This window comes from Fusarium flagelliforme, assembly GCF_020744385.1.
Source record: "Fusarium flagelliforme strain FIESC 12 MPI-CAGE-AA-0113 chromosome Unknown B0J16scaffold_6, whole genome shotgun sequence".
Taxonomy (NCBI): Eukaryota; Fungi; Ascomycota; class Sordariomycetes; order Hypocreales; family Nectriaceae; genus Fusarium; species Fusarium flagelliforme.
Genome location: NW_025763508.1, coordinates 1,454,144 through 1,473,268, shown reverse-complemented (window position 1 = coordinate 1,473,268; position 19,125 = coordinate 1,454,144). Strand labels below are relative to the sequence as shown.

Below are 19,125 nucleotides of genomic sequence, written 5' to 3'. Positions count from 1 at the left end.
GATGACGCCCCCGCCTTGACCATCAACTGCCCCTCCCTCTTTGTACCGCCCCGAGTCTCAGCACCTCGACTTGCCTTACCGCCCCCCCGAAAAAAAAACTTACCCAGAAGCCAGGCCCCCCCCCGGCTCAGTATCTACGAATCATTCCTCCACGCCCACATCTTCCAACCCATTGGATTATTCTCCCTCCACACGGGCATCCACCCATCTTCACTCACTTCGCAATCTCAACTCTCAAACTCGCAACTCTCTCCTTCCTTCCTTTTTCCAAACAAAAGCGTGTCGCGCCAGATGTCCTCCTCCTCATGTCCAGTCCGCATCGTTTGTCCGAAAATGCCGCACACGCCGTACCGGTGAGCGAGCCAGAATCACAGCCATGTGCCCTGTCAGATACTTCTGTTACAGGCACAGGCGCTGTCCCAGATAGCCGTGTTGTTGCTGGCCCCAATCATGATTATGATGATGTTGATGATACCCATCAAGGGAGCCGTGGTCAACCCCCCGCTGCTGCCCTCGCTGTCGCTGATCCCATAGCCGACAACATTACCACTACTACTCCCACTCCCTCTTCAGTCTCTCCCTTCCTACCGCCACCCTCTGCAGACAAGGTGCCCAACAACGTGCCTGATTCTGTTCCTGATTTTGATTCTCCGTCTGATCCCCATTACTTGCCCCATGGTGATGCCAATGCCAGGGACACTATAGACCAGACCGATACTATCCCTATCGGCTCTGCCTCCAGTAATAAGAAGGCTCGTGGCCCTGGTCCCATACCGAGGCAGTCTGGTCCTTCCCTGCTGACCCAAGCCTTGGCTTCTGCGCGTGGTATCACAAACGTCAAGCCTTCAAAATCCTTCTCTCCCACCACCTCCTCTACAACTACTACAACTATCTCTCCTATAACTTCATCCTCTACCACAACCCTCACCACCACTGCTGCTCCTGATGCGAGACAGTCTAACCTAAACAAGACCGCCTCACCCTCAGCGACTATCTCGACTCCTACCTCGCCCACCGCGCAGTCGAGCCTTACTTCCTTGACAGGACCACCCACGGCTCCGGCGAACCTTTCCTCCCAGCACGATCGCGATAGCGCCTCATACCCATTCGAAACTTCTCACCACAATGTCCCTGCTCGCACCGCTCCTAGGCCGTTAACGAGAGCCACCTCTGAATCCGTCAACATGGCAACATCTACAGCTACTGCTACAATGACGTCGCTCGTCCCTCGCGAGGCTGCGAGCGTTCCTTCATCCTTTAATCACTCAACTCTTGCTACCCTCCGAGGTGCTCTGGATCATCGAGAAGCAGCGGACGGGTCACGCGGCAAGACCTCTACATCTCTGGATTTGGATAGGCAATCTGCCAATTCTTACCACCCTCAAATTACAACATACACTGCTGCTCTTACCGATCGACCGCTTCCAATCGACACTTGCTCAGGAACTAAGACACCGCCTGCAACGACTCGAACCGAAGATGCCGTAAACATCCAGACCAGACCTGCGCCGTGGGGGAAGTTACCGACGCATTGGACGAGTAATGGTACTGAGAAAACGGAAAAGATATGGTCAATTGGTTCTGCCGACGGCCACGATGAGGATGGCTTAGTAGAAAAGTCCGTGACTGAAGCGATGGCTGGCTTGGAACACAACGCTCGTAGTCGCAAATCGAGCTACAGCCTACGGTTCTTCAAAGAAGGATTGCCACCCGAGGACAAACTTCGTCGCAAAGACACCAAAACCCCGAAAGAGAAATTGGCTCCTCTAGAAGAGGGTCGCCAGCATGCTTCGCGCGAGCTATCCCAATCCGCAACTTCTGACAAGGATTTGACACCCACTCGTCCTCCACCTGAAGATCGCGAAGGTTCCTTCCTTCCACCGGATCCGCTCGAAGAACAGCCTACTCTTAGCACATCACCTAGCGAGGATTACTTTTCACTGCCAGTCAGTGCCTCACTCCAATTCGAAGAAATTACGCCGCTGCAAGTGCAGCAGCCATCATCTCAGTCCAAAGATGTACATGAGCAGACCGGATTGGTGGAGACGGCCCGTTCTGTGGGGCCGACTCCGGCTACCGGTGCCGAGGCAATCCGTGAACCCGAATTGGTGGATGCCAGACGGGACTCGGCCGACAGTGCTCATTCTGAAGTTGGATCTCGTGAGGATGGGGAAGCCGACGAATCTGGGGAAGAAAAGATCTCGTCTGCTGTTTTCTTGCCCCACCAAGAGCTGCAGGAGTCTGGTGTAAGTGAGCCGCAGGACCGCATTGCGGCCCGTAGTATCCGTGTTCGATCTCTGTCACAAAGTAATCAACGTCCGTGGCTCGTCAAAGCCGACGAGCCTGAGTCTGAAGCCATTCATGAGGCAGATGAGCCGCCTTATGGCATTTCCCGCCACCCTTCCCGTGAGGCACTGACTTTGAAACGCGGCGATCTCATCCCTGCGCGGGGTGAAGAAGGCGCTGTCATTGAGGAAGAAATCACAGTGACAACTGAGTCTTTGAAACAACCGCAACTCGTGAGCCAGTATGAAGACCATGTCCATGATCATCAGCATGATCCTCAAGAGCCTCTTGAGGCTATTGAGCTCATTCCGTATAAACATCAAGTTGGTGGCCACACCACGCTCTGGAGATTCTCTCGAAGGGCTGTCTGTAAGCAACTCAACAATAGGGAAAATGAGTTTTACGAGACTATCGAGAGATACCACCGTGATCTGTTGCCTTTCCTTCCTCGGTACGTCCCATTGAAATGTGTTTTTGCGATTCTGCTGTCTGTGAGATATATCGAAAACTAACTTTTACAGCTATATTGGTGTGCTAAACGTCACCTTCCAAAAGCAGGCGCGCCGAAAGAGCACATCCAAGAAGGATGAGGCCGCAGCAGCCGAGCGAAAGAAAGCGCAGGAAAAGCTTGAGGCCTGTAGACACGAACTGGAGCAGACCGAGGATCAAGAGGTTGCGAAACCCGAGAGACCAACAGGCAGAGTCATCAGCCAATCTCTCGCCAGCAGCAACATCCCTGTCCCGACAGTGACTTTCGACGACAACAGGCACATTTTGCCTCGAAACCTACTTCAGCCAATGCCACTGCCAAGAGAATATCGACGACAGAGTATCTCCACATCGACTGTATCAAATCGCTGTGTCCCATCATCCGGAACATCGAGTAGACCGACTTTGGACGAGCGACCTAATAGTTGGGGTGCTACCATGGTCAACAAGAGATTGAGAAACGAGGTGTTTAATGATGCATTCCTCAAGGAGCCTGTTACGATTCACCGTCATCGCCGGCCGCACCAACGATCCATTCCTCGCCCAACTTTGCAGCGCCTTCTGCGATCGACCAACTCCGACCCCGCTTTGATGAAGAGCGACTCGCCTTTTATGAACGGGCATGATGGGGATACCCCTCGCCATCCTGAACGGAAGGTCGCGCATCAGTACTCACACAGCGATCTCGGACCTGGCATGGATGAGTTTGTACAGTCCGAGCCTGAGCAAGCTCCCGAGGAAGTTAAGGATATGACAGGAACAAGCGCCCCAGAGCCCGAAACGCTCAAGGACAACCCACTTGCCGCGAAGAAGAAGCGCAGGTACTCAGCTGGTGGTCTGCGTCGCAAACCCGAAGATGTTCGAGAACCAAGAGGAGACTTGAAGTACTTCGAAGAAGCCGATGATGCCGGGTACAAAGGCGATAATGAGGATAAGCCCAAGAGGCACCCTAAAACTCACCATGAAGGACACCATCATTCGGAAGCAAACGGCGGTCATCACCATTCGCATTACATTGAACATTTGAAACCGGAACACGAGGTTGCTGTTGAGTCAGCAGAGAATACTCCAGCTGTCGACGACATGACATCGGAGTTCGCTAGGATACCCAGACCAGTCAACCCGAAAGAGGCAAAGTCCCAAAAGGATCGTGTTGAGTACTTCTTACTCTTGGAAGATCTTACATCAGGTATGAAGAGGCCTTGCATGATGGACCTCAAGATGGGAACTAGACAGTATGGTGTGGAAGCCACACCGAAGAAGCAGAAGTCACAGACGGAAAAGTGCCGAAACACGACCTCAGCCGAGTTGGGTGTTCGAATTTGTGGCCTGCAAGTGTGGAACGCTGAAAAGCAGACGTATGATTTCCAGGACAAATACTACGGCCGCAAGCTCAAAGCTGGAAACGAGTTCCAGGGCGCATTACAAAAGTTCTTGTACAATGGCCAGGATCTGCATAGCATTTTACGACACATTCCAGTTGTACTCAAGAAGCTTACGCAACTGGAGCAAATTGTGAGCAAGCTGGATGGATACCGCTTTTACGCAGCAAGTTTGCTCATGTTTTACGACGGCGACACATCGGAGGATGACGACTACGAGACCATGTATGAGTCGACCACCGATTGCGCAACCGATACGGAGGAGACAACCCGTAAGAAGACGAAGAACAAGAGGGAGATTGATTTTAAGATCGCAGATTTTGCCAACAGCGTCACTCCCTTCGACAATATTGATGACAAGCCATGCCCTCCACAACACCCTAATCAGCCTGATGGCGGATTCCTCAAAGGCTTACGAAGCTTGAGAAGATATTTCCTCCAGATCCAAAGGGATGTGAGGCAGGAGCTGGGGCTGGATCCATACGGACGATTCTCAAGTCACATGGATTATGAAGTGGACTTCGACGCTGAGAACGGAATGACCAGTCTTTAATTGGCCCTGGATAGCGGCGGTGGTGTACGTTTGAGAGGAAGTGACCGATACCCATTACTTTATTTCATTTGGATGGTTTTGCAAATGGTTTTTGTTCTGGCGGAGTTTCTGGTTTTGTATTTGGTGCTTTTTAATGAACGGCCAACTTCTTTCCCAACAGGGGCCCTTGGAGTTTACGGGAATGAATCCTCGGTGGTATAGGATTTCAACGAAATTCAGAAGGGTAGAAGGAACAGGATTTGTGTCTTCAGACACGTCGAATTCGTCTCAAAACATACCCTGCATCGGTCACGGCGCAACAGCGAACAGGAAAAGGGGGCTGGAGTTTGAAAAGCCCGGGTTTACTGTCGACTGTATCTTGATTTGAGCTGGAAGCAAGCGAAGGAACAAGGGGACGCAATGGCGATGGCTTTGGCCTCGCCACGGGGAAAGTCTTTTTTTGAACTGTTTCATTGGTGTTGGGGACGGGAAACGAAAATCAGAATGATGATGGTGTTTTTTCTTATTTGGGATCTGCTTGCTCTTTGACGACAGCGAATGGGCGATTCCTGGTGGTATAGGCAAGGTAGCTCTTAGACGTTAGAGAAAATGCAAACTAAACGGGTCGTTGGTCCAATATCAAGCTCAACTAGATCAGTGAATACGATGAACTGCATTACTAGCTTCGAGTAGTTGGTACTGTAAAGTTTAAACTTACCTAGATTCGCAAAAAATAGATCAGGTCACTCGCAAGGTTTGGTTGGATACTTCGTATATGTTGGCCACTTGCCGATGCCAGCTTATTTTCGAGATAATTATCCCTGCACATCCGCACGTAGTATTATAGATAAGCGCTCCACCTGGACATGTTCAGTTCACTCTCTCACCCTTCAAGCAACCATGGGCGCTGTCATATCAACAATCCAGTCGACAACCTCGACCATTTCATACGGCCTCAAAACCATATGGTCTCTCCACAAGCAATTCTCAGCTGCCCTTGACCGGGCTTCGTCAGCACCAGGATTTCCCGTGCCAAACCCGACAGACTCATATTGGCTTGACGACCCGCCCTTCCCGGCACTATGCGATATCCAAGATGACGAGCTTCCTCAAGAAGCTGACGTTGTCATTGTCGGAAGCGGCATCACAGGTGCAGCGGTAGCAAAATCACTTCTTGAACTTTCTGACTCCAAGTTGAGAGTTGTGGTTTGTGAAGCGAGACAGATATGCAGTGGTGCGACAGGTAGAAATGGCGGTCATATTAAGAGTTCGCCCTACAGCGAATTCGCTATGTTTAGTAAGAGACTTGGTCCGGAGGTTGCGAGTAAGGTTGTGAGATTTAAGAGAAGCCATTTGGAGATGATGAAGCAAGTTGGGGCGAAGATTGGACTTGGCGATGTTAGGGCGGTTGAGACAGTGGATCTGTATCTGGGCAAGGAGGAGTTTGAGAGTGCAAAGAAACAGGTGAACGAGGCTAGGAAGTGGATACCTGAAGAAGAGCATACAATCTGGGAGGGTGAAGAGGCGAGGAACAAGGTGAGTTGTGATCTCTATGAGTGATGTTATTATGCTGATGGTGGTAGTTCGGTGTAAATGAGCTTGTGGCAGGTGCTTTGTCTTACACGGCTGGTGCACTCTGGCCATATCGTCTTGTCACAGGCTTATGGAATGACCTGCTCGAGAGGTTCCCTGGATTGAGTATCAACACTCATACACCCGTCAAAAGCGTCACCAAAGCCGCGGATGGTTCTTACACAGTCTCGACATCTCGCGGAAGCATCAAGGCGAGGCATGTGATTCATACAACGAACGCCCATGCAGGACAATTGCTTCCTAAAGTTAGAGGATCCCTCTGCGGTGCAATTGCTCACATGAGCGCTCAGCGTCCTGGTGCTTCATTCCCATCCTGCCACGGCAACCGTTCCTGGTCACCAATTTACAATCCAGGTTTTGACTACGTATCCCAACAACCAGATAAGCCAGATGGAACACCCGGTGATCTCATGATAGGAGGGGGTTTCTTCCGAAGTCGACAAGAAGGTATCGACCAAATAGGAGTCTGGGACGATGGCCAAACCCACCTTCTACCGCAGATCCATATCCGGGGCGTCATGCCTAGTATCTTTGAACCGCAATGGGGAGAAGGTAGTGCCCTAGTCAAAGCGTGGACAGGAATTATCGGGTTCACAGGAGATTTAATGCCGTTTGTTGGAAGAGCTCCCGGTTCTGCCGTGAATAAAGATTCAGGGGAGTGGATAGCTGCGGGATTCAGTGGTGAAGGTATGGTCTGGGCTTGGCTTTGCGGAACGGCTTTGGCGGTCATAGTTCTTGGAAAGGAGGATGAGAAGCTGGATAAGGGTGTTGGAAGGCCTGGGGGAAAGTTGGAGGATTGGTTTCCTAAGGAGTTGTTGAGTGTTGATGATGCGAGGTTGAGGAGGGCGGATATAGCTAACATGGCTGATGCTATGGATGATTTGTAGACTTTTATGTTGATTAGGTACGGATATGAATTCCCCATTACTGAATACCTAGTTTAGTAAATATGTGGGTTTCCCGAGGCTTTTGAGAGAACGGGTGGTGGACTACCTAATGTTGCCAGCTGCTGCCAGCTGCTGCCAGTGTCAAAGCCAGCCCATGCATGCATCACCAAATAAACTCAAGCAATAACGTACCAGCGTTTATCCTCTTAGGTTTTTATATCAACGCGTTCTCTAAATTAACGCGCTTCATTTATCTTTTTTCATTTATCATCCTCTTTCCTAGCCTTTCTCTCGCATCAACACGCTCAAACCTCCTCTCCTTTTCTTGCATTCCCCTAAACACTCCTCATGATCTAGCTCATCCCACTATGCTAGAATTTCTTCTTATTCTCATCATCGACTATCTTCTCGCACGTTTAATTTACTCCTGCTCTTCTCATGTCCGCCCCCAATATGCTGTCGGAGGACCGCATCGATTCATGGCGTCAGCGCGTTCCCAGTCGTCTTGATCGTGATGATCCTTTCGAAGGCGATGGATTTGGCGAACGCCCTGCAACCCGACTGGTGAGTGCTCTCTTTTAACCACATTCTCAAAAACTAATTAAATATCTGTAGACTTTCCGTGACGCATCTCCCCCTCGACGTCGCCCTTCTACCCGCATGAGTTTTCTCCGCGCTGCTACCCCTTTGTTTGGTCGCTCTTCTACACCCTCCAGTCGCCCTGCTTCTGGCATGACAGAACGACGTGCGGAAAGTAACCGACGGGGTTTGCTCAGTCTCATGAGTCGTAAACGCAAGAGAAAAGAGCAAGAGGTCGAGATTCCTCGTGAGCCTGTTCGCTTGAACTTTTTGTTTGTCGGAAGTAAATCGTCTGGACAGACCTCTCTTCTATTGTATGTCCATACGGCGGGGTTCTATTGATGTATACTGATTATATATAGCCGATCTCGCTATGGTTATTTCCCACATGCAAGTTTAATCTCTCCTTATTCGGTTTGTAAGCTAACATGAAATAGTCCGATGCCTTCGCCAGTCCTTTGTACGAAACCTATGTCAATGATCGAGTTTACCACAACCAGCCGGTTCGCATGGAGATGTAGGATACCTCTGGCGTACCAGATCTGAGCACAGTCGAAAAGTTGACTTACATCGAATGGGATGCTATATTTCTTTGCTTCGATATCTCGGACAAGTTGTCGTTGTATACAATCATCCAATGGGTAAGTAACCACTGTGCCTAACCATGAGACAAGAACTAACTCAAGCAGTGGCACCATGCCTCCAATAGTGGCTTCGCCAAATCTGCGAATTTCGAACCACTGCTTTATCTCGTCGGTTTGAAGAAAGATCTTCGCGACCAGTGCTTTTTGGATGACCATCATTCTGGTTCTGAGGATTCTTCTTCGGAGCTGATGGCGTATCCTACTTGCTGCGTCTGTCCTTCAGAAGTGAGTTTTCTATCATCACCTTTCCTATGTCCTACTCTGAAAATGAAAGATCTAACTCCTCATAGGCTTCATGGCAAGCGATGCGTATTGGAGCTCAGAGATATGTTGAGTGTTCAGCTGCTACTGGTGAAGGAATGAAGGACGTTATTGACGAGTCTGCACGAGATGCTATGCGAAAGATTGTCGGAGCCGAGTGGCTCGAAGATGAAGTTGTCGCTCCCAAGAAGAAGCGTCGTTTCTTCTGAGGAGGGATAGGTTCTGAAATGGTTCAACTGTCGGTTTGTGGTTATTTGGTTGTCCGGTTGGAATACGTTTGCTATGGTATTGCGATGGTCAAATAATGATTCTGGCTATTTGTTGAAAGGGTGGTATTGCGAAACACAACTTTGAGGGACACGAATGAAGAAAAAAAGGGTATAGGAAACACATTCAAAGGACTGTTCTGAGGAAATTGTTTATAGTAAGCCATCAGGTGGTGGTTTAGCTTCACATCCATGTTGATTTTAATCCCTGATCCAGGGTAGTTGGAACTTGCTGAGATTCAAAGTGAAGTCAACTGTGGTGAGGATGTAAAATAATAGGCAGACTAAAAGGTTCTGTCGGAAATTATGAAAATGGTCTTATGAATTATATCTCCTATATTCTCGGCAGCCGATTGGATTGATGTTTTGAGACGCACAAGAAGTGAATTTATTACACGCTTCAATCGTTGATGCAGTAATATGGAAGATAACCAGACTGTGAGTGGGTCGACCTGGCACTGTTCAGCAGCTCAGAATCCACTCTCAACTTCATCCATTAGTACAAGTAAAGGGACGAACTTAAGTTTTGTATCACTTTCAAAACTTTGGGCTGATTCTGAATCAAAATTCGTTCAAAGAGTGTTTCCAACGTGAGACCATATCCAACTTTTATCTCAAACCTACGAAATTCTAGAACTTGACCTTTTCTATCTTTCTTGAACACTTGGCCTCACCAACTCAACTCGGCTTCGTATAAGCCTGAACCGCAACCATGGAACCAACCCTTATTTTGGCTGGACTGGGAGGTATTGCCCTCGCTTTTGCTGCACTCTTTTGGAGCTCTTCTCAATTTGCCAATATTCTGCTCACAATTCTGGTCATTTGCAATGCTATCCTCATTTTCTCCACCGTGAGTTCAATCCCTTCAACATTAAGAATGATATTAACGTAAACAAGGCTCGTCATACACAGCTCATTAGAGCTCGTCGCAAGTTCAGACCCAGCAGGCAGGCTTTTCGCGACCAACGCAACAACGCTCATGACTACTACCTCTTTGTCCTGGGCTCTGGCGGTCACACTAAGGAGATGCTCATGATGATGGATGATGGTTATTGCAGCTTTCGCAACTTTCACCGTCGCTATCTCATTTCTTCTGGGGATACCATGTCTACGAACCATCTCGAAGACTACGAAGCTGAGCTCAAAGCCTTGTGTGCTTCAGAGGGCAAAGAGCCTGGAACCTACGACACTGTCACCGTCGCTCGCGCCCGTCGAATTCACCAATCGCTCCTTACCACCCCTTTTACTGCGCTTCTTAGTATTCTCGGCATCTTTCCAGCTCTCATGACGCCTCCCGCCAATGACATTGGAGCCCGGATGCGGTACCCTACATGCATCTTCACCAACGGACCTGCCACTGGCTTCTTTGTTGGATTGACAGCCCACCTGCTTAAGCTTCTCTATATTGTCCCAGAAACCTCGATGCACATCATCTACACCGAATCTTGGGCGCGCATCACCACCTTGAGCATCACTGGGAAGCTCTTCTATTACACCGGTATCGCAGAAGTTTTGGTGCAGCACAGGGAGGTAGCCGACAAGTACGGAGTTGGGTACTGTGGTGAGATGGTGTTCAATGCTCGGCGAGAGAATTGATTGGAATAGAGGAAAGATCCGGGATGAGGCCCAACCCAAGAGTCTTCCTTGGAACATGCGTAATTTTGCTTTCTGATACATAGACAATAATACAAGGTTGTGTACATGACGGGTATCATCCGCCTCAAGGTGACTTCTTACCCTCTGCGGCCTCAGCCTTAACCTCTGGCTGCTCCTCTGGATCCTCAACGGCGTCCGCCTCGTCTTCCAGACCAAAGTCCTCAATCTCCGAGTTGCGGCTCTGCTCCATGCGCTCTGTCTCCTTTCCAGCCCAGAGTTTCCAGTTCTCGAACTCACGGTCTTCGAGAGTGTGGGCGACATCGATGCGAGTCTGGCCAAAGTAAGCGCCTACATACTTGGCTTCCTCTTGAGCCACTCGCTTCTCAATCTCTTCCTCTTGGCGCAGACGGTAGAATTCATGGCGAACAATATCGTATGCCTCTTTTAAATCACGTTTGTCATGATTCATCAGCCACAGTTGGCGCTGGATGACACTGTACAGAATGTTAGCCTAATGACAGTCTCGTACGAGATCGAATCACTTGCCATTCTCCCGACAAGGGAATGTTGGGCTGTCTCAAGCCCTTGCTCCAATCGCAGTACTGGTAATCCTTTCCATCCGACTCAAGAATAACACGAGGTCTCGCAAGCTCCCAAGGATGGTCTCTGTAGAAAGTGCTTCGTAGTGTATCTTCGACGTATGTTATCGTTTGAGGTCGGAAGAGTTTCTTTGGCTTTGTTTGTTTGCGCGAACCCTTTTGGAGTCGAGGAGTGACGTTTCGGACGAGGGTCTCGGCGGGAGGGACCGATTGAATGATATTGTACCATGGCGGCGTAGGGATCGTCTTGCCGCCGAGTATGGTGTGGTTGAGTTCCTGCGTCACGGTCTGGAGGACCCTTGCGGGTCGGATCTGTCTGCCTCCCATGGCCAAGTCTACGGTTACAATCAGTATTTGTTGGAGGTATGTACAGGCGAGAGAAAATGTCGAGCTTACATCGTCAATTGGCGCTCTAAATTGGGAGTAATTCTCACTAAGCCAGTGGCATGAGGCTCTATGTCGTGGTGTTGAAGTGGAAATTTTGGAGATGCGTCGGTAAATCTTATCGCCGACTGCGGGATGTCAAGGTGGGTTGACATAATACTGCATGCCGAGGTGACATTAAATCGGGCTGATTTAACTTGCAAGTATCTAAGATTGGACTAAAACTGAAAGATATCACTCTACTGTGGTTCAAATACCTTTTAACTTGACATTTCTATGTTATATTGTCTTATTATACGCTATTTCTCACATCTAAACACCTCAGTATTTGTTTCACTGTGCGGGTTTTATTGTAGCCCATCTGGCCGGGTACCTATCTGCAGCTGGGCGCGAATCATAGTGTAGCAAAAAAGCATTTCAAAAAAGGTTCCACTCACAAGAACAAGCCTCCGTCCCAACTTGCGCTGCTGTTAGCTCTTCCCTGAGAGAGATTGCCGATCTGATTTCTTTCTCAGCGCCATTTTGTCTTGTTTAAACATTCATCCTTGCTACTTTTTGTACAAGACAAATTCAACAGCTACGGCTAACGCAACAGACGTCGCAGCATCATGAGGAGGAGCTCATGAAAGTCTCCAGTCGATTAGACGGCTCCCTCTGTGCGGTGCTTTCGAACCGACCGTCGGCCAGTTTTGGGGTTACAACTGCAAGGAGGAGCCTCTGCTGTGCGAGAGATGCTAGAAAACAGACGCCGCAAGGAAGGAAACCAACTCCGAGTGCGAATTCGACTTCGTCATGTTCCCGGAGCTCGCTATGGCTACTCTCGACTTTTACGCCCGCCACCCAGGCTCGACGAGTCTTGCCGGTTCCACGATCCCGACATGTTAAGAACAACTATAGCACCGCCTCTTCCGCCGCCGAGGCTCCGATGCCCCCAGTGAACCAGAGGTTTCACACTCAATACGCACACGATCCTCGGCATCTGAAGGCTTTGGTGCCTCAGGAAGATTTGTCGACAGTCGAAGAGCATCTGGAATATTATAAAGACCCCTACAGGAGCGGTTATGCTCAACCGGACGGCCAGAAGTTGCAGGTTTCGGAAAATAGGCGAGATGTGGAATATCCGTCCAAGGAGGAAACTTTCAGGGCCGATGACGAAACGAAAAAGTTGATCGTCAAGTTGTGCAATGCCATCTCATATAAGCTGCGCCATCCATACCGAACGACCCTCGAGCCAATATACAACCTGTATCTTCAATTGCCCGAACAGAGAATGTTGCACCTCACTTGGCAATGGCGGAATAGACTGCTCAAGATTATGGGATTGCCGCCAAAACGAAACTCGGAGTCAATGATGCGTTACTTTGCGCTGATCAATGATGTGAAAAGTGCAGGATTGACGCTGCGAAAAGCGCATTGGAACTATGCTTTGGCATTCGCTACCAAGTATTCGTCTCGTATAACAACAACCGAAATGGATACCGCTCTGAAATTGTGGAAAGAGATGGAGCTGACGGCCGGTGTCAAGGGAAACGAAGTTACGTTCAATATCCTATTTGATGTGGCCACGAAAGCGGGGAACTTCATTCTTGCGGACATGATGTATAGAGAGATGGAGAAGCGAGGCTTTCAGTATAACCGATACCATCATGTTAGTCTGATACACTATTTCGGACTCAAGATGGATTCGAGCGCAATTCGGGCTGCTTACAAGGACATGGTTGACGCCGGCGAGATGATAGACACTGTTGTGCTCAACTGTGTAATATCAGGTCTTTTGCGATGCGGCGAGGAGTCAGCAGCGGAATTGACATACGAGAGGATGAAACTGGGGCATGAGATGGCGCCCAACCTCCCGGATAGAGACTACGGGATGGGCCGGGTTGTCACCAAAGTGTTGATGATGTTTACGAGAATCGGCAAGAAGCACCCAGAGCTTCAGAAGCCGCTGCAGAAGCAGATGCAGCTTTCTCCAAACCTTCACACCTACAGGCTCTTTGTTGAACACTACTCAGTCAAGGTTGGAGACCTGCCGAAAGTCGCGCAATACCTCGATGAGATGAAGTTTCTCAACATTCCGATCCACGCCACTATTTTCCTGTCCTTGTTCAAGGGTTTTTACTCCCATGGCGGCTTTACTAGCTCTGAGTGGAGTGAACAGCGATTGGAAGGCGTGTTGAAAGCGATGTACCAAGCAAGAGATGAGAGTATAAGAGGATTCACCATCGACAGATGGTTGGTCATTTGGGCTTTGCGAGCAACCAAAAAGTGTTGTTCTGATGAGATGGTGGTCCAAGTGTACGATGAAATGGCCAAGCGCTGGGATATTCCATCGGACCGGCTGCCATTTATACAGTCGATCCTGCAGAGCATTCTTGCCGGCGTAGATATGAAGTCGCCGACGGGTGCCTGGGATGGCCCGTCGTATCGACGATATAAAAAGGACGGGACGAGATTATGATGTAACAAAAGATGTACCACACTGTACTTTAAGTAAAATAGAATAATACCCTAGGACGCAAGCGTTCTGTATATCAATAGCTCCGGTTGGCCGGGATTTGAATCGCGATTGAAGCTGATTATTCAACGCACTCGCATGTCACGCATAATTTCGATATGACTGGTTGGACAAATGAAATTTCGAATCGAGTCGAGAGTGACTGATATCTATTTCGATTATGTACACCACATTCCGCCGCAAGGCTTCCGTTCTTTCAACCACGCAACAAACCCAGTCCGTCAGCGACGAATTTACTGGGGCTTGTAAGTCTGCCAGACTGCGCTGCAAGTTAGCATCCGGATCGTGAATCGGGAGACGTCGGGAGAGAAACCACGCACCAGCAATGCCGAAGGGAGCGAAGAAACCGGTGGCCATGAAGGTCCAGTAGCCAACGCCGAACCACTTGCTGCGGGGGTTGAAGGGGATGTTGCTGTAGGCGCCCTCGGGGTAGTGGTAAGGCGAGGACATGCGAGCGCGGGTAGTCTGGAAGCCTCGCTTGGTGACCAGAGAGGTCGTGGTACGGGTAGCGGCGCGGGAGAGCATCTGCGATACGAGTTAAGGGTCAATTCGGTTCGCGAAAGTTGGTAGAGTAATATTGAGCAATTCAATGGCTCGAATGCAGACGCACCTTGACGTTGAGGAGTGGAGATTGGGAGATGGGAGCTTGGGTATGTGTCAGTGATGATAGCATCCGAGGTCAGAGATGGTGGTCTGAGGTTTGGGAGCAAAACGCTAGTAGGTCACGTGCCAAGGGACTTGGCTCTTGCTGACAATCACTTGCGGTTGGCTGATTGGATCGTAAGGTCAGAAAGGGACGTGACGTCGGTAGCAGCCACTATACCTATTTAAGTTTTTGGAGGACCAGGTCCTTCAAAGCGTATGGACAAAACAGCTTATTGACAATCACAGATTATGACCCGAATGCTAATCAAGGTCTGGGTGGAAAGGTATATATCGGGAGTCATAGTAAAGTCAGTATCACAAGGAGTATTATAAAAGCTCGTCTTCTTCCAAAATGTTAGTAGTCAAATACTTCCTCAGCTACTACACCTTCGTCAGGGTACCAGAACAAATGAAAGCCAAGACCGTAAGAGACGAAATAATTCAGTAATCTCACCCTAGATTAGTCCATCGTTTAGGCCAATTTATCTTAGTAGCCTAAGCCTTGGAGGATAACCTTTCTGTCACCCATCTGACCTTCATACCAATTGTTCCAGAGCTTCACCGCCCACAGCTCGTTCGCCAGGGGATTTTTTTTTCTGCCGGGCAACCCACTTTCCAACCAACTTTTTTAATCGCCCAGGCCCGTGTACAACGAGTAGCTTGAGACGATCGATCGAATCCATCCTTGTGCCACAAAGACGACAAGCGCACTCTTTACTTTTTGCCTACTTTGAGGCCATAAATTCTCGTCTTTCACAGAACTTTTACAAAACCTATACCCTGCAGGTTTTGAACCTCGGCGCGACTTCAGAACCCCAAGCTATTCGCCAGCCACTTCCCGATCCCGATCATTTTTTCCTGCAGCTAGCGATCGGCTTCCGGTCGCGGGTAAAACATCAACATGGATGAGATGTTTGATGTTTTCGAGGGTAAGGTGGAGGCCCCTAGTGCGAGCGAAGACGAGACTGTGTCGCAAAGGAACCGTAAAGGCGACAAGACGAAGAAGAGAAAGGCCAACGCGATAAATGGCGAGAACGGCGACGCGGCAAGGACTGAGGATGTCGACATGGACAACAACACCACCGAGGAGTCCAAGGATGAGGAATCTTCCGACGAAGAGTCTTCCGAGGAGAGCGCTAGCCAGCAGGATACCAAGAGAAGAAAGAAGGAGGAAGGTGTTGGACCTGTCATGACTGATACGTTCCAGACTGCCGAGTCAAGAGAGGTTGCTGGCGCGGCCACTTTCACAGAGCAGGATTCATCACTCGTTTTGTCGCACAACATTCAACATCAGGTCGCCTTGCCCCCAGATCTGGACTATGAATACGTTCCTCTTTCCGAGCACAAGGCCCCCGAACAACCCGCGCGAACATGGGACTTCAAGCTCGATCCTTTCCAGAGTCTTTCCGTGGCGTCCATTGAACGTGAGGAGAGTGTTCTTGTTTCTGCGCATACTTCTGCCGGAAAGACTGTTGTGGCTGAGTACGCTGTCGCGCAATGTTTGAAGCGCAACCAGAGAGTTATCTACACAAGTCCTATCAAGGCCTTGAGTAACCAAAAGTACCGAGACTTCGAGTCTATCTTTGGAGACGTTGGTCTTATGACTGGTGATGTTACTATCAACCCCACAGCAAGTTGCTTGGTTATGACCACAGAGATTTTGCGATCCATGTTGTATCGAGGTTCCGAGATCATGCGAGAAGTTGCCTGGGTTATTTTCGACGAGATTCACTACATGCGAGACAAGACGAGAGGTGTTGTCTGGGAGGAGACCATCATCATGCTTCCCGACAAGGTCCGATACGTCTTCCTTTCTGCCACCATCCCCAACGCTTTCCAGTTTGCCGAGTGGATTGCCAAGATCCACCACCAGGCCTGTCACGTCGTCTACACCGATTTCCGACCGACTCCTCTCCAGAACTACTTCTTCCCTGCCGGTGGTAGTGGCGCCAGACTTATCGTCGACGAGAAGAGCAACTTTAACGAGCAAAATTTCAACAAGGTTATGCAAGAGGTTGAGGAGAAGAAGGGAGCTGATCCCAACGACCCTACCGCTCGACAGAAAGGAAAGGGCAAGAACAAGAAGACTAACAAGGGTGGCGCTGACAATGGCTCGGATATTGCCAAGATTATTCGAATGACCATCAAGAAGAAGTTCAACCCTGTTATTGTTTTCAACTTCAGCAAGCGAGAGTGTGAGAATATGGCCATGAACATCTCTACTCTTAGCTTCAACGACGATTCTGAAAAGGCCATGGTTCGCCATATTTTTGGTAATGCTGTTCAGAGTTTGTCGGAGCAGGACAGAGACCTCCCTCAGATTATCAACTTGCTTCCCCTGTTGGAGCGTGGTATTGGTGTCCATCATTCTGGTCTGCTGCCTATTCTCAAGGAGGCTATTGAGATTCTCTTCCAGGAGTCTCTGATCAAGGTTCTCTTCGCGACTGAGACCTTCTCTATCGGTCTCAACATGCCTGCCAAGACTGTCGTTTTCACCCAGGTTACCAAGTGGGATGGCATTAAGAGACGTCCTCTCACTTCGTCCGAGTACATTCAGATGGCCGGTCGTGCTGGACGTCGTGGTCTCGATGCCCGTGGTATCGTCATCATGATGATCGACGACAAGCTTGAGCCCGACACCGCCAAGGAGATTGTTACAGGACACCAGGACCGACTCAACTCTGCCTTCTACCTCGGTTACAACATGATTCTGAACCTTCTCCGTATTGAGGCTATCTCACCCGAGTTCATGTTGGAGCGATGTTTCCACCAGTTCCAGAACGCTGCTAGTGTCCCAACTTTGGAGAAGGAGTTGATGTCGTTGCAACAAGAGCGTGATAGCACCAGCATCGCCGATGAGTCCACCGTCAAGGACTACTACCAGATTCGACAGCAGCTTAGCGCTTACACCAGGGATCTGCGAACTGTTATTCAGCACCCGAACTACAGCATTTCATACCTTCAACCCGGCCGTTTGGTTCAGATCTACAACCCCAAGGACGAGAATGAGACTATCGCCGGCAATGGAACCGACTTCGGCTGGGGTGTCATCGTCAATCAGACTCCTCGTCGTGCACCTAAGCTCAACGAGCCCGAACACATTCCCCAGGAGGCTCATGTCATCGATGTTCTCCTTCCTATTTCAAGGTCTAGCGCCGACTTCCCTGCAGGACAGCCCGCCGATGAGATGCCCCCCGGAATCAAGCCTTGCAGTGACGAGGAAGACATCAAGTTTGCGGTTGTCCCTTGCCTTTTGACCTGCATCAAAGCGATCAGCCAGATCCGACTCTTTATGCCTAAGGAGGGTCTGAAGAGCGATAGTGAAAGGGATACGCTCACTAAGTCGCTTATGGAGGTCAAGCGTCGTTTCCCTGACGGTCTTCCTGTTTTGGATCCCATCGAGAACATGGAGATCACTGATGAATCTTTCAAGAAGCTCCTGCGAAAGATTGAGGTCCTTGAGTCTAGACTTTTGGCCAACCCTCTTCATCTTTCCCCTCTTCTTCCTTCTCTGTGGGACCAGTACCACGCGAAGGTCAAGCTCACCGAGAAGGTCAAGGAGACAAAGAAGTCAATCGCCAAGGCTTACAGTATTGCCCAGATGGACGAACTCAAGTCGCGCAAGCGTGTTTTGCGTCGTCTAGGCTTTATCAATGACTCCGAGGTCGTCCAGCTTAAGGCCCGTGTCGCTTGCGAGGTATCCTCTACCGAGGGCCACGAGCTTCTCCTCTCCGAGCTGCTCTTCGACCGATTCTTCAACGAGCTTAGCCCAGAAATGTGCGCTGCCGTCATGAGTTGCTTCATCTTCGATGAGAAGGTTGAGGCTCCTGCGCTCAAGGAGGAACTTCAGAAGCCTTACCGCGAGATTCAGGCCAAGGCCCGCATCATTGCCAAGGTCAGCCAGGAGTGCAAGCTTGACGTCAACGAGGAGGAATATGTGCAGAAGCTCAAGTGGCAGCTCATGGAGACGGTATACACCTGGGCCCAAGGAAAGCCATTTATCGAGATTTGGTAAGTTCTAGCAATCCTCAGGGTGTCAGAAGAATTGGCCACCGAAAGCATAAGAGACGAAATACTTTAGTCACTTTATGTCAGCTTGGACTAGGACTTAGGCTTCTTTATTATGGTAGCCTAAGCCTTAGAGGATAATTCTTCTGTTGCTCACCTGGCAATCCTTTTTACGTATTTGTTACTGACATATTCTTAGCAAAATGACAAATGTTTACGAAGGCTCACTGATTCGTCTCTTCCGTCGCCTGGAAGAGCTTCTTCGGCAGATGGCCCAGGCCGCCAAGGTCATGGGCAACGACGACTTGACCAAGAAGTTTGAGGAGAGTTTGAACAAGATCCGCAGAGACATTGTTGCTGCCCAAAGTCTGTACCTATAGAATCTCTTTAATTACTGGCTACCTAGGGAGTTCGGCGCGTTGGGAAAAGATGTACGTTAGTACCTGTGATCGGGTGTGA

At 49.6% G+C, this 19,125-nt stretch overlaps 8 protein-coding genes across 8 annotated transcripts; 6 read left to right on the top strand and 2 right to left on the bottom strand.

The window, feature by feature from the left end:
- Nucleotides 1–305: 305 nt before the first annotated feature.
- B0J16DRAFT_271708 (uncharacterized protein) lies at nucleotides 306–4,710 on the top strand (the record flags this gene model as incomplete). The annotated part of the gene is made up of 2 exons (XM_046123588.1): nucleotides 306–2,737; nucleotides 2,808–4,710. 2 exons carry the CDS (start codon nucleotides 306–308, stop codon nucleotides 4,708–4,710), a joined length of 4,335 nt encoding a protein of 1,444 aa, XP_045980072.1.
- A 799-nt stretch (nucleotides 4,711–5,509) lies between these two features.
- Nucleotides 5,510–7,263, top strand: B0J16DRAFT_374517 (FAD dependent oxidoreductase-domain-containing protein). The gene is made up of 2 exons (XM_046130609.1): nucleotides 5,510–6,225; nucleotides 6,273–7,263. The coding sequence occupies exons 1-2, from the start codon at nucleotides 5,590–5,592 to the stop codon at nucleotides 7,167–7,169; spliced, it is 1,533 nt and encodes a 510-aa protein (XP_045980071.1). The 5' UTR covers nucleotides 5,510–5,589; the 3' UTR covers nucleotides 7,170–7,263.
- Nucleotides 7,264–7,441: 178 nt separating this feature from the next.
- B0J16DRAFT_417151 (P-loop containing nucleoside triphosphate hydrolase protein) lies at nucleotides 7,442–9,082 on the top strand. Its single transcript, XM_046133657.1, has 7 exons — nucleotides 7,442–7,733; nucleotides 7,785–8,062; nucleotides 8,111–8,124; nucleotides 8,186–8,208; nucleotides 8,270–8,389; nucleotides 8,438–8,617; nucleotides 8,683–9,082. Exons 1-7 carry the CDS (start codon nucleotides 7,608–7,610, stop codon nucleotides 8,860–8,862), a joined length of 921 nt encoding a protein of 306 aa, XP_045980070.1. The 5' UTR covers nucleotides 7,442–7,607; the 3' UTR covers nucleotides 8,863–9,082.
- Nucleotides 9,083–9,631: 549 nt separating this feature from the next.
- B0J16DRAFT_387324 (oligosaccharide biosynthesis protein Alg14 like-domain-containing protein) lies at nucleotides 9,632–10,515 on the top strand (the record flags this gene model as incomplete). The annotated part of the gene is made up of 2 exons (XM_046131672.1): nucleotides 9,632–9,769; nucleotides 9,817–10,515. 2 exons carry the CDS (start codon nucleotides 9,632–9,634, stop codon nucleotides 10,513–10,515), a joined length of 837 nt encoding a protein of 278 aa, XP_045980069.1.
- Nucleotides 10,516–10,639: 124 nt separating this feature from the next.
- B0J16DRAFT_387323 (mitochondrial ribosomal protein S25) lies at nucleotides 10,640–11,441 on the bottom strand (the record flags this gene model as incomplete). The annotated part of the gene is made up of 2 exons (XM_046131671.1): nucleotides 10,640–11,009; nucleotides 11,074–11,441. 2 exons carry the CDS (start codon nucleotides 11,439–11,441, stop codon nucleotides 10,640–10,642), a joined length of 738 nt encoding a protein of 245 aa, XP_045980068.1.
- Nucleotides 11,442–11,926: 485 nt separating this feature from the next.
- On the top strand, nucleotides 11,927–14,024 carry B0J16DRAFT_347049 (uncharacterized protein). Its single transcript, XM_046128519.1, has one exon. It carries the CDS (start codon nucleotides 12,121–12,123, stop codon nucleotides 13,954–13,956), a length of 1,836 nt encoding a protein of 611 aa, XP_045980067.1. The 5' UTR covers nucleotides 11,927–12,120; the 3' UTR covers nucleotides 13,957–14,024.
- On the bottom strand, nucleotides 14,025–14,675 carry B0J16DRAFT_347048 (uncharacterized protein). The gene has a single exon (XM_046128518.1). It carries the CDS (start codon nucleotides 14,536–14,538, stop codon nucleotides 14,095–14,097), a length of 444 nt encoding a protein of 147 aa, XP_045980066.1. The 5' UTR covers nucleotides 14,539–14,675; the 3' UTR covers nucleotides 14,025–14,094.
- Nucleotides 14,676–15,559: 884 nt separating this feature from the next.
- On the top strand, nucleotides 15,560–19,046 carry B0J16DRAFT_387320 (rRNA-processing arch domain-containing protein; the record flags this gene model as incomplete). Its single annotated transcript, XM_046131670.1, has 2 exons — nucleotides 15,560–18,669; nucleotides 18,866–19,046. The coding sequence occupies 2 exons, from the start codon at nucleotides 15,560–15,562 to the stop codon at nucleotides 19,044–19,046; spliced, it is 3,291 nt and encodes a 1,096-aa protein (XP_045980065.1).
- Between the last annotated feature and the right edge of the window lie 79 nt (nucleotides 19,047–19,125).

Bases quoted from the DNA above. Each gene is read 5' to 3' on its own strand.
- B0J16DRAFT_374517 (XM_046130609.1), top strand. From the start codon at position 5,590: ATGGGCGCTGTCATATCAACAATCCAGTCGACAACCTCGACCATTTCA. The intron at 6,226-6,272 runs GTGAGTTGTGAT...TGATGGTGGTAG, and splicing joins GTGAAGAGGCGAGGAACAAG to TTCGGTGTAAATGAGCTTGT.
- B0J16DRAFT_417151 (XM_046133657.1), top strand. From the start codon at position 7,608: ATGTCCGCCCCCAATATGCTGTCGGAGGACCGCATCGATTCATGGCGT. The intron at 8,209-8,269 runs GTACGAAACCTA...ATGGAGATGTAG, and splicing joins GATGCCTTCGCCAGTCCTTT to GATACCTCTGGCGTACCAGA. The intron at 8,618-8,682 runs GTGAGTTTTCTA...AACTCCTCATAG, and splicing joins GCTGCGTCTGTCCTTCAGAA to GCTTCATGGCAAGCGATGCG.
- B0J16DRAFT_347049 (XM_046128519.1), top strand. From the start codon at position 12,121: ATGAAAGTCTCCAGTCGATTAGACGGCTCCCTCTGTGCGGTGCTTTCG.
- B0J16DRAFT_347048 (XM_046128518.1), bottom strand. From the start codon at position 14,538: ATGCTCTCCCGCGCCGCTACCCGTACCACGACCTCTCTGGTCACCAAG.